The following is a 12,797-nucleotide window of genomic DNA, read 5'->3' on the forward strand; positions in this document are numbered from 1 at the left end:
TAAAAGTAAATGTCAGGTTTGCATTATGATCTTCAGTTTCATACAAGTACAAATATTTAGCCACAAACTGAATAGTTTCTCTCATGTATGATTTGACTTTTTTCTTTTCCAGAAATTTAACAACTAAAATTAAATAAATAAATAAAAGTAAATAAATAAAGTATGAAAAGTCCCAAACTCCAAATGCAACATGACTGTTATTTATCTTCTACCAGAGCTCAGAGCTTCACCTGCTCCAGCCTGAGGCCGTAAGGTGAACCCGTTATCGTTTCATTCTCCCACCTTTGGGGACGACACAATCTTTACATCTTAAAAAAGATTGATTCATGCTCATCTTAGAAGTAAAAGTTTGGAAAACCCCCCAAGAGTCCCGTGATCGGGACCGTAAAACGGTACTAGTTTCTTCTGAGCTAGTCAGATTTTGGTCCGCGGGTCGAGGTCGTCACGTGATCCCGCTGCACCAATAGGATGTTACTAGTAAACACAATATATTCATATTAATAACCCAATATCAGCTACAGTTTGTCACCTCCACGACACGTATCGTGACGTTCTTGTATCGCGAAAGTTCGTGGCACGATATATTGTTACACCCCTAGTAAGAATGCTGCATTTGAGCTGTTTTCCTGTTAACAAATACCATATAGAGGGGCACGGTGACGCAGCTGGTAGTGCAGCCGTCTCGCAGCAAGAAGGTCCTGGGTTCGATTCCCGCCGGGGGACGCTGTGGGCGCTGAAGTGCGTGTTAGTTCCCCCATGACTTCAGTGGGTGGGGTTGGCAAAAGGGCCTTTCTGTGTGGAGTTTGTATGTTCTCCCCGTGTTCCCTTGGGTAGCTAATGTTCTCTACCCTCACAAAAACATGTACACAGTCCTGGGCTACACATGCCCCCTCTGGCCAACCGGGGCGCCAGATGGGGTGGGGAGGATCCGGCCGGAATAACGTGATCCTTCCACGCGCTACGTCCGGCTGGAGAATCCCCACCCTGTCTGGTGAAAAGATGCGGCCTGCTCACTCCTCAGGTTAAGGAGGAGACCTGAGCTCAGTGCAGGAACTCCCAGGGTTGGTAGAGGATGGAAATGCCCAGGACTGTTAGGTAGGAGCACTGGGTGGTAAAAATGGGAAAAAAACCGGGATAAAAAAACAAACAAATACCATATAACGAGCTGGAACTGATCCTTGTTCCCCACTCAGGTGCAGGCGTGTCTTCTGGACGTAGACATGTTGGAGTACATGCCGGCGTGTAAAGGTGTGAAACGTGTGTCGGGGCACGGCCACCAGCTGAAGCTGGCCTTCTCTGCCACCACCGGCCTCTGCCTGTGTGTTTACCTGGCCGTTCCACAGAGAGCACAGTTCACTGTCTTTCAGCTGGTTGCTACTGACAACAACCACTACAGCCTGGAGCACATATCCTCTCTATTCAGCACACAGGTAAGTACTGTTCATCTGTTAACCATTGACTAGTCAGGGCTTTTGTACCATACGTGTTGTAAAACATCTGTCATCTTGGGTGGAGTCTTAAGGCTGAATTCTGGTTCTGCGTTAAATCAACGCAGAGCCTACGACAGGGGTCTTCAACTAAATTAGGCCGGGGGCCACATCTGCAAAAAGACTGTAGGAGAGGGCCACACTGCGTGCGCGCACAAAGCGCGCAGGCGGAAAATCTGGGGGTTTTCAAAATGTATTTTGCACTCAAAGACGAAGATTTTTGTGTGTGTGTATGTATGTGTGTGTGTGTATATATATATATATATATATATATATATACACACACACACATTTGTGCTCAGGAATGAGCAGGAGAATATATCTGTCTAGTTTACATATGAATTATGTATTAATTGCCTCCAGATTTAGTCATTGTGAATGTTAAATATAATATTCAGATAAGGAAATATTATTTTAAATGCAAGTTAATTTTGAAACCATGCATTGTGCAAACTTAATGAAGTTGATATTGACCTACTTTTAATAAAACACGCCATAATGACAAAGCACCACTTTCCACCAAGATTTCCTTATTTGAATATTATATTAAGCATTGAGCACAAGCATTTCAGTCCATAGTAGCCAGTTTGATGTTATAAATAAGCAACCAAAATATTAACCATAAGCTCCTTTATTAATGACACATCTGTGCATTATATCAACAAAACAAAACAATCACATGAAATTATAGGAGACTTAGAAGTTCCATCTGAAATGCAAAGTCCTCATTTAGAGATTCAAATGAAAAACATTTCAGGCCAATCCTAGAAGCCTAATGATGTAAACAAGTCCTCTATAAACGGAGGTTAATAACAAATAATGTGACAAACATTATCACTGTGCAAAACTGTAGTAAAAAACATCTCCAACAGAGATTAACATGTACAAACTCTGTCCAATGAATCATTAACCAACTGAAAAGGCTGCCAAGCATCTGAAACTTTTAGTAATTAACAAAATGCAATATGTAAACCATGTTAGTTTCGCTTATGGCACTTTTGCACTAGGACTTACTGACTTACTTTTCTTTACAGACATTGCAAATTGTTGTGCCTCAAACAAGGGAATCTAATCGTTTTTCATGCGTGTGCTTTTGTTTGGGTCTGAGGTTTTGAAATCACAGTAAATGGTAAAATGACTCTGTAATTCTTTGCCAAACTCTGTTAATTGTAGCCAGCCTTTACATTATAAAGTCCCTAAAGAAAGTTTGTATTGTAATAGACACCATATAAATTAAATTAAAGACCAGGCTTGTATATCGTGTGCATCTTGTTATACCGTAAATGCTTGACTTTTGTTTTGCAGGTCTGGTTAGCATGATAATTATTCCATAAGTTTTCCATTTGCTGTTATAGTAGGGTATAGTGTTAGTGTATTTTCTATATATGATCTTTTATTGGAATATCTTTTGACACGTTGTTGCTGTAAAGTTCTACTTCACCGCAACATTGGTGGCAGTCGGATTAATCAATCTGGTATTGATTAGGCAGACTGTTTACAGTTACCAGCGGCGTTTAGTTTGCTTGTTTGTAGCAGCTACTTGGTCTAGGATGCAGAGTTTAACATTAACCATTCACTGTTATTTCATAAGCACATATACAATCAAAAATAATTACCAAAATAAGAGGTGTGTATGTTTTTGTAGGTCTATGTTTGGTGCTAGCAAAAAACACAAAAAGACAAAGTTCATCTCTTAAAATTCTGGGGACTGGCAACAATGCTTCTCTTAAGTGTCCCCAGTTTCCATTAAAATAATACCTTTTATATGACTGACTTAGTCATTGTATAATTTCAGTCAGTCTTATACAATTGATTTTTAATAAATTGTATTACAGTAATGGATGGATGAATAAATAAATGAAATGCGTGTGTAACAGGAGATCCTGGTAGATTTTGCTCTGACCTCCTCGGATGTCTGGTCTCTGTGGATCGACGACTCCAACACGACAGTCGTCAAATACATCAACTTTGAGCAGTAAGTAGGACGGGGCTTTTTTAAAATTATGATTATTATTATTATGGCAGACTTTCTGTTTTTAACAAACATTACTGTCTTTATTTCAACACTCGCTCATTTTCTCTTCCGTAACTTTCACTGTCACCAATCACCGATACATTTTCTGTCCGTTAGCCTCCGTTAGCATCTTAGCATGGCCGCTCCGGCTCCCACCGCTTCACCTCTTTCCTGCTCAGTGTGTGAAATGTTTAGTTATTCCTCTGCCTCCTTTAGTGAAGACGGTAAGTGCTTAAAGTGTAGTTTATTTGCAGGGCTGGAGGCGAGGCTCAGTCAGTTAGAGGTCCGGTTCGGCCAACTAAACCATAGTCCGAGAGCCTCCTCAGCTAACCAGGCTAAGCTAGCGGCGGACCGGCCCGTAGCAGCTGAGCGTAACCGCTCCCCTGCAGCTCCCGAGCAGCCGGCCAGGCAGGGCAGCTGGGTGACGGTTCGGAGGAAGACTAGTCTTAAAGGACTCACGGAACACCACCACCCGCTTCATGTGTCTAACAGATTTTCCCCACTTAGCGACACATCTGTTGAGAAACCGACCCTGGTGATTGGAGACTCCATAGTCAGACATGTGAAGCCGACTCCAGAGACCTTAGTTAGGTGCATCCCGGGGGCCAGAGCGGGCGACATAGAAGCAAATTTGAAGCTACTGGCAAAGGGTAATCGTAAATATGGTAAAGTTATCATCAATGTCGGAGCTAATGACTCCCGTCTTCGCCAGTCGGAAGTAACCAGAATGAATATTGTCTCGGTGTGTAACTTCGCCAAAACCATGTCAGACTCCGTAGGTTTTTCTGGCCCCCTCCCCAATCTGACCAGCGATGACATGTTTAGTCGCATGCTCTCGCTCCGCCGCTGGTTGTCTCAGTGGTGTTCAGAAAACGACGTGGACTTTATTGACAACTGGGAGACATTCTGGGGAAAGCCCGGTCTGATTAGAAGGGACGGCATTCATCCCACCCGGGATGGTGCAGCTCTTATGTCTAGAAATCTGGCCAATGTTATTAGACACTCCCCCTGACAATGCAGGGTCCAGGCCAGGATGCAGAGCTGTAGTTTAACAGGGCTGGAGGCGAGGCTTAGTCAGTTAGAGGTCCGGTTTGGCCAACTAGACCATAGTCCGATAGAATCCTCTGCGGACCGGCCCGTAGCAGCTGAGCGTAACCGCTCCCCTGCAGCTCCCCGGCAGCCGGCCAGGCAGGGCAGCTGGGTGACGGTTCGGAGGAAGGGTAGTCTTAAAGGGCTCAGCGACACATCTGTTGCTTCTCAAGGACCAACGCCTGCCAACAAAACTGTAGGATTGCATTATGTAATTAGCGACTCTAAAACTGTAGGATTACATGATATTGGCGACTCTGGCCAGGTGCCTAGCAAAATAGAAGTGGTTGCAGTTCCCCGCCCTCCAAAAGTTCACCAGGTGCAGCGTTATAGAGGCGTTAACCAAGATAACCTTGTAAAAATTAAAACCAATGCACATTTGGTACCAATTACAGACCGAAAAATTAGATGCGGACTACTAAATATACGATCATTAAGCTCTAAGTCTCTGTTAGTAAATGATATAATTACAGAGAGCAGGAGTGATATTTTCTGCTTAACAGAAACATGGTTACAGGAGGAAGAGTATGTTAGTTTGAATGAATCAACTCCGCCCGGCTACTTTAATCATCACATTCCTAGAAGCACGGGCCGAGGCGGAGGAGTCGCAGCAATTTATAACTCCGGTCTCCAAACAAAAATTGAACCCAAGTGCAACTATAATACATTTGAAAGCCTCATGCTTGGTCTGAAATTTCCGAGCCGGAAATCAGAGAAGCCAGTTGTGTTAGTGGTAGTGTACCGGCCCCCTGCTGGTGCGTATCTGGAGTTTTTGTCTGAATTTTCAGATTTCCTTTCTGGATTATTGATCAGCACAGATAAATTCATCATAGTGGGTGATTTTAACATTCATATGGATGTTGAAAGCGATAATCTTAAATTAGCCTTCGATTCTCTTCTAGAATCAATGGGTATCTCACAAAAAGTGGATAAACCGACGCACTGTTTTAATCATACTCTCGATCTCGTTCTCACCTACGGTGTTGAAACTGATGGTCTGTTGGTGTCACCTGTAAACTCCCTTTTATCCGACCATTACTTAATAACGTTTGAATTTAATTTTGTTGATGTTGAAGTGCAAAATAGGAGGTATTATTTTAGCAGATGTTTGTCTGATGAAGTTATTGTTAAATTTAGGGAGGCCATTGCTTATCTTACGACAGTGCGAAATAGTGATGTAGTCGAGGCCAGTGACCTGGGTTCTACCTCTGCAGATGTTGATTTCCTTGCTAGTAACACTGCTGATTTGTTGCATTCAGCTTTAGATGAAGTTGCTCCTTTGAAAAGGAGGGTTTCTAGCCACAGGAGCTTAACTCCCTGGTATAATTCAGATATCCGCATGTTGAAACAAAACGTGCGTAAAATGGAAAGGAAGTGGTACTCTTGTAGGTCTGTAGACTCTCATCGTGAATGGAAAGATATTCTAATAGTATATAAAAAAGCCATTCGCAAAGCCAGAACAGCTTATTATTCAACGCTGATAGAGGATAACAAAAGTAACCCACGTTTTCTGTTCAGCACTGTAGCCAGGCTGACAAAGAGTCACAACTCTGTTGAGCCGTGCATTCCTGCAGCTCTCAGTAGTGAGGACTTTATGGGCTTCTTCAACAGTAAAATCGCGAGAATTAGAGAAGAAATCAACCAGCCGGTTGTAGGTGTTTCTTCAGCTTTAGCGACTTCCCTAGGCTCTGACTTGTCTCTAGACTGTTTTGATCCTATAGACCTCCCTGAGCTGACTTCACTCGTTAATAGAGCTAAGTCAACCACATGTATGTTAGACCCCATCCCGACTCGTCTATTCAAACATGTTTTTTCTCTTATTGGTACGACAATACTGGACCAAATTAACCTATCCCTAAGTTTAGGATATGTACCACAGGTTTTCAAAGTCGCAGTAATTAAACCTTTACTTAAAAAACCTTCTCTTGACCCAGACACCTTAGCTAATTATAGACCAATTTCCAACCTTCCATTTGTGTCTAAAATTCTGGAAAAGGCAGTTTCAAGCCAGTTATGTGACTATTTGTATAGAAATGATCTGTTTGAAGTCTTTCAGTCAGGGTTCAGAATGCATCATAGCACAGAGACAGCACTTGTTCGAGTCACGAATGACCTCCTTATGGCCTCAGATAAGGGATTAGTGTCCATACTGGTTCTACTGGACCTCAGTGCTGCTTTTGACACTATAGATCATGGCATTTTACTGCACAGGTTAGAGCATGTTGTTGGGATTAAAGGGACAGCTCTATGTTGGTTTAAATCATACCTATCTGACAGGTTCCAGTTTGTTCATGTACATGAGGTTTCTTCAGAACAGTCAAGGGTCTGTTATGGTGTTCCGCAGGGTTCAGTGCTAGGGCCAATCTTGTTCAGTTTATACATGCAGCCGTTGGGAAGTATAATCCAGAATCACGGCATACACTTTCATTGTTATGCTGATGATACGCAGCTCTATTTGTCTATGAAGCCGGATGAAACAGAACCGTTAGTTAAACTTCAGGCATGTCTTAGGGACATCAAGGACTGGATGTCCAGAAATTTCCTGCTTCTAAATTCAGATAAAACAGAGGTTATCATTCTTGGTCCAGAGCATCTTAGGAAGGGATTAGATGGTGTTGCGATGGCTTCCAGTGCAACTGTGAGAAATCTTGGTGTTATTTTCGATCAGGATTTGTCGTTTAAACCATATGTCAATCAGGTTTGTAAAATAGCCTTTTTCCATCTCCGTAATATTGCAAGGATTAGGAAAATCCTCTCACAGAGTGATGCAGAAAAACTAGTTCATGCGTTTGTATCTTCTAGACTAGATTACTGTAATGTGTTGTTAGCAGGATGTCCAAGTAATTTGCTGAATAGGCTCCAGCTGATCCAAAATGCAGCAGCACGAGTACTGACAGGAATTAGCAGGAGAGACCACGTCTCTCCAGTGTTAGCGTCGCTCCATTGGTTACCCGTAAAATTCAGAATCCAATTTAAAATTTTATTACTTGCGTATAAAGCCCAAAACGGCTTAGCTCCGCATTATTTGCAAGACCTGATAGTGCCTTATGTTCCTGTCAGAGCTCTCCGTTCTCAGAGTGCAGGTTTACTCGTAGTTCCTAGAGTATCTAAATGTAGATTTGGAGGGCGGGCGTTCTGCTATCAGGCACCATTACTTTGGAACCAACTTCCAATCTGGGTTAAGGAGGCTGACTCCACCTCCACCTTTAAAACTAAACTTAAAACCTTTCTGTTTAGTAAAGCCTATAGTTAGTGTTTAGTAAACCTCTAGCTGGTGTTGGTAAATCTCTAGGTAGTGTAAACTTTAGTGTGTCAGAGTCGCTCCTGTAGTTTCTTGTGCTGGCCCCCCCTTCTCCTCCCTTTTCTCTCTTTTGTCCATGTTGCAGCATCCTTTGCCGGACACCGGAACCTGCAGGTGGTCGTGGGTGGCTTGTAGCTTGCATTACGGAGCACAAGTCTTTCCCTGACCCTGCACCCCAACCTGGGACTTGCTGATTGGGCCGGAGCTTCGGGAGCTGTGTGCTGGCCTGCGGTCCCCACCCCTGGTCATCCCGTTGCTGCCCCCCCCTTCTCCTCCCTTTTCTCTCTTTTGTCCTGCAGGTGGCCGTGGGTGGCTTGTAGCTTGCATTACGGAGCACAAGTCTTTTCCTGACCCTGCACCCCAACCTGGGACTTGCTGATTGGGCCGGAGCTTCGGGAGCTGTGTGCTGGCCTGCGGTCCCCACCCCCGGTCATCCCGTTGCTGCTTCCACCTGCCTGCTGTGCTGTTGCCGTCCCTGACCCACCAGTCTGGCCCTCGGCAGGAGGGTCCCCCCTGATGAGCCTGGTCCTGCTCAAGGTTTCTTCCCTCCTAAAGGGGAGTTTTTCCTTGCCACTGTTTGGCTTAAGGTTTTTCTCCCACTAGGGGAGTTTTTTACCTGCCATTGTTTATGTAATATCTGCTCGGGGGTCATGTTCTGGGTATGGGTCTCTGTAAAGCGTCTAGAGACAACTCTGTTGTATTAGACGCTATATAAATAAAATTGAATTGAATTGAACTGTAGCAGGAAAATCACTTATGTATATAATATTTACATAAAATGATTGAGGTGTGTGTGTGTTACAGTAATGCTGCAGGACAATGGAATCAAGTGTTTGTTCAGCCTCCACCAGAAGAGGAAGTTCCTATAGCAACGGACCTGGACCCGAGGGTAAGACGAGTCACACACTTATTCAGAACCAGGGGTTCCACAAGTGAAAAGGTTGTCAATAAAAACTTACACAATCAGTAGGCCTGTAGCGATGCGGTCGTGGCGTCGACGTGTCAGCTTCAAAATATCGTCATATTTTGTCATCGATGCATCCCAACGTCCACGCCGGTCACCCAAAACAAACAGTTGGCTCTTTGCAGAGTGGAGAGTGAAACTGCAACCTCACAGGGTGCCCAACAAAGTCCTGCAAAAAGCCCCTGAAAACAGCTCCACGTCATCAAATGGAAATACTTTAAATTTGGTCCAAAATGCCTTTTGGGGTTGATACCAGAGCAGCACACTAGCGATGTTGGAGCATCTAAAGCGGAGACGCCCCTTGTATCTTGTGGACGGGACAATAATAACTGCAAAAACCAATGTTGCATGATCAAAGTATGGTATGCATCAGCTCCTATAATGGATATTTTCTGGTCATAACTGTTTACCAGCTTAATAAACGTTTTTTTTTTTTTGTTTTTGTTTTTTTACTGGTTTTTACAAATGATTCCTACCGAAAACAACTTGTTTTTTTTTAGTTCCATCCGCCATAGAAAGTTTTCTTTCGTGTTAAGACTTTTTTTTATGTAATAAAAATATGTAATTTGGTGTGAAACTGCTGTTTTAGCCAAAAATGTTATTTTTAACACATTTGGATAATATGGTTGGACTAAGAATAAACAGTGGCCTTTTTATTTTGTATACGGTAATTTTATTCTATGTTTTTATTTTGTTGTGCAAAACTGTTGAATAAACGTATTAAAGTTATTTAATTTACTCGTTAGCCAATTTACTCGTTAGATTAGTTGTCTTATCGATAAAATATTCGCCCGATTAATCGTTTTAAAAATAATGGTTTACCCCCAGCCCTAGAAATCCGAGCGTTTCATGTCGACATTAAGAGTTTCAGTGCTGTGGAGGAACTGATGATGGGAACTCTTTGTCTCTGACCGGATGCTGTTTTCTGCTCAGGAGATGTACCTGGAAAGTCTCTTCTCTCCTCTCCGCTTTACGGCTTCAACGATAGTCAAAGCTCTGCAGGTGAGTCTACCTGTCTGTCTGTGTGTGTGTGTGTGTGTGCATGTTATAAATGAGTCCGGTCTGTCGTCTGACTTATTTCTTTGTTCAGATCTACCGTCGTTCTTCTGAAAGGATTGCTAATCCATCCTGGGAGACTCTGAAGAAGGAGGTGACTCTGGCTGTGGAGAGTGAGGTAACTATGCATGAGTGAATTCAGGGCTTCAGGTGTATCTAGCAACCTTTTTAGAACTGAATAATGCATTTTCATATCAGAGAAAATTCCTGTCATCACCAGGTGAATTTAAACAGGAAACATGCAGACCTGGATGAACCGCTGGACACAAACTCACAAAATGCAGATGTGCTTTAGTCGGAATGGCTCAATCTCATGTTGACTCGACTGACTCTGGAAAGACTTTGTGAAATATCTAGACCAGGGGTCGGCAACCCAAAATGTTGAAAGAGCCATATTGGACCAAAAACACAAAACAAATATGTCTGGAGCCGCAAAAAAAAGAAAACTCTTGTACAAGCCTTAGAATGAATGCAACACATGTTGCATCCATATTAGTTATAATTGGGGAAAGATTTTTTTTTCATTATGCACTTCAAGAAAAAAGTCGAAATGCCGAGGGGAAAAAAAGGCAAAATTTTGAGAAAAAAGTCGGAATGCCGAGAAAAAAGTAGAAATGTCGAGATTAATGTTGAGTTGCAATCTCGAGAAACAAGTCAAAATCTTGAGATTAAAAAAGGAAGAAAAAAGAAGGAAAAAAAAGGTCAAACATTTTTAAAAAAGCTCCATGGAGCCACTAGGGCGGATCTAGAGCCGCGGGTTGCCGACCCCTGATCTAGAATGTAGTTCACCAGCTGCTTTACTTACATTTTCAAGGGGTTACTGTTAAGCCATTTTATAGCACACTGGCAGCACCTTTGATTTATTTAGTATTGAATAAATAAAAAAATTGAATATTCAGTATTCATATTCAGCTGTGGAGCACAGAGGTGGCAGCATCATGTTGTGGGGCTGTCTGCTCCAGTAGGAACTGGAGCTCTTCATAAAATAGACGGCATCATGAAGAAAGAACTTTACATGGAAATATTATGGGAACATCTCAAGACTTCACCCATGAAGCTAAAAGTTGGGTGCAAATGGGTCTTCTAACTTAGACAATGACCCTAAGCATGTTTTTGTAGAGATGGTGGTTCTGTCGGAGAATGCCAATCATTTGTCTTGTCTTGTCTACCTCCCCTCCCGTTTCTGTGCTGCAGCTGCAGAGCAGCCTCACAGAGTTTGAGTTTTCTCAGGAAGAATACCGTCAGCTGCAGGTGGAGTTCTGGTCCCGGTTCTACTCCTGCTGTCTGCAGTACCAGGAGGCTCAGTCGACTCCTCTCAGTCTGACTGTCAACCAAAAGACCGGCATGGTGTGTCTGCTCCGCAAAGTGAGTAGCGCAGTGAAACCTCCAAGCCTAAAAAAAACAATGTTTCTGTGTGCAGACATACAAACCTCTGTGTTTTTCCAGGGCTTTGTGTCTTTCCTGCTGCCGTGTTTTGCTGTGGATCACCTGTACCTGTCCTCCGACCAGTACCTGCTTTCTGAAGAGGAGACGCCCATTACTGAGGGTAACACTGAAGTTTTATTCCCTGCAGCTGCTGAGACGCTATCGTGCTGCACAACTCTCAGCAGAGATTGTTTTGAAGTGAGACGCCTCACTCCGTTGGAAAAACACGTCTGGAGACAATTGTCGACAATGGAATTCATTGTCGACAATTTTCATTATCGATTTTTGTCGACGAATCGTTGCAGCCCTATTCCAAAACTTTCACCAGCAGCTGCTCACCAGGTTGTTGACATCGTGGAAATGTGTGCGCTTGCTTGTTTTGGCACTGATGTCGATGTCTCTATTGTTGGTCCTCAGATCCTGACGTGGGCCGAGACGTTCTGCAGCTGGTTCAGTGTCTCCAGTTGGTCAGCGATGCTGTTTCTACAGAGATGGCATATGAGATGGAGAAAGCTCTGGAGTATCTGCAGACACCAGAGAAAGCTGCAGATGTTGTCTTGGAAAACATGCTGTGCAATGACAAGTAGGTCATCTGACATCTGATTAAATCCCACATGGCGATTTTTACATTACTAGAAGAGTAAGAAAATAATTGAAATGGTGTTCTTTTAAAATGAACAAACGTGTGAGCATTACCTTTTTTTTTTTTTATTACTTTTTTTTTTAGGCACAATGTAGGGCTGGGCGATATATCGAGTTTGTTCGATGTATCTCGGCTTCTACTCTGTGCGATGTACAAAATGACTCTATCGTGAATATTCGAGTATACATTGTCACCCATTTACTTTTAGCCGCGGGCATTCAATTACAAGCTTTTCTCACTCTCTCGTCTGGTCTCTCCTTCTCAGAGAGATAAAACAAGCGCACCCTGTTAGATCCGTCAGTCACATACTGTCGTGCATCGTTATACGACCAGCTGCTGATGTCAGCGCTGCTGTCCGGTCCTCCGCTCAGTTCCACCCCGCTTTAACTTTAACTTAACTTTAACTTTCCCAAACTCGGCCTGTTTGCGCCGTGAGTTAATCCGCGCGGTTGCTACGTGCAACGGACTCTTTTCAAACCACACTGGGATCGTTTAATAAAGACGAGAGGGGATGTTTTCTCCTCGCACGGGCACGGGTTAGTCACGCCACGCTGATGCAGCTCTAACTATCCGCTCAGTGTGACACGCGTCTGTGCAGCTGAGTCTTTCTCTTCCAGAGCTGAGAAACGTCACCTAGTGTTGCTTAAATGTGGCCACATGAAATCAATCACTATCATTAAAACAAAGTCAAACAAGACTATATGACGTCATAATTCTAACAATAAGTGAAAGTGATGCAAAGTAAAGGAGGGGAGGATGAAACATTGCAGTCCCTACACCTACAATTAGTAGTAGGGCTGAACGATTAATTGCATTTG

At 43.2% G+C, this 12,797-nt stretch overlaps 2 protein-coding genes across 2 annotated transcripts in view; both read left to right on the forward strand.

The window, feature by feature from the left end:
• The window catches only part of nup160 (nucleoporin 160), a 37,834-nt gene that overhangs the window by 7,270 nt on the left and 17,767 nt on the right, over positions 1-12,797 (forward strand). Inside the window, exons 6-13 of the mRNA XM_061722294.1 lie at positions 1,194-1,430; positions 3,365-3,462; positions 8,696-8,780; positions 9,789-9,857; positions 9,946-10,029; positions 11,106-11,276; positions 11,358-11,457; positions 11,754-11,919. Coding sequence (XP_061578278.1) covers positions 1,194-1,430; positions 3,365-3,462; positions 8,696-8,780; positions 9,789-9,857; positions 9,946-10,029; positions 11,106-11,276; positions 11,358-11,457; positions 11,754-11,919 — 1,010 coding nt within the window. The remainder of the gene's footprint in view (positions 1-1,193; positions 1,431-3,364; positions 3,463-8,695; positions 8,781-9,788; positions 9,858-9,945; positions 10,030-11,105; positions 11,277-11,357; positions 11,458-11,753; positions 11,920-12,797) is intronic.
• Positions 3,558-4,783, forward strand: LOC133444818 (uncharacterized). Its single transcript, XM_061722718.1, has one exon. The coding sequence runs from the start codon at positions 3,638-3,640 to the stop codon at positions 4,511-4,513; it is 876 nt and encodes a 291-aa protein (XP_061578702.1). The 5' UTR covers positions 3,558-3,637; the 3' UTR covers positions 4,514-4,783.

Source organism: Cololabis saira, chromosome 5, assembly GCF_033807715.1.
Source record: "Cololabis saira isolate AMF1-May2022 chromosome 5, fColSai1.1, whole genome shotgun sequence".
NCBI classification, from domain to species: Eukaryota; Metazoa; Chordata; class Actinopteri; order Beloniformes; family Belonidae; genus Cololabis; species Cololabis saira.

Coding starts and splice junctions, on each gene's coding strand:
- LOC133444818 (XM_061722718.1), top strand. CDS start 3,638: ATGGCCGCTCCGGCTCCCACCGCTTCACCTCTTTCCTGCTCAGTGTGT.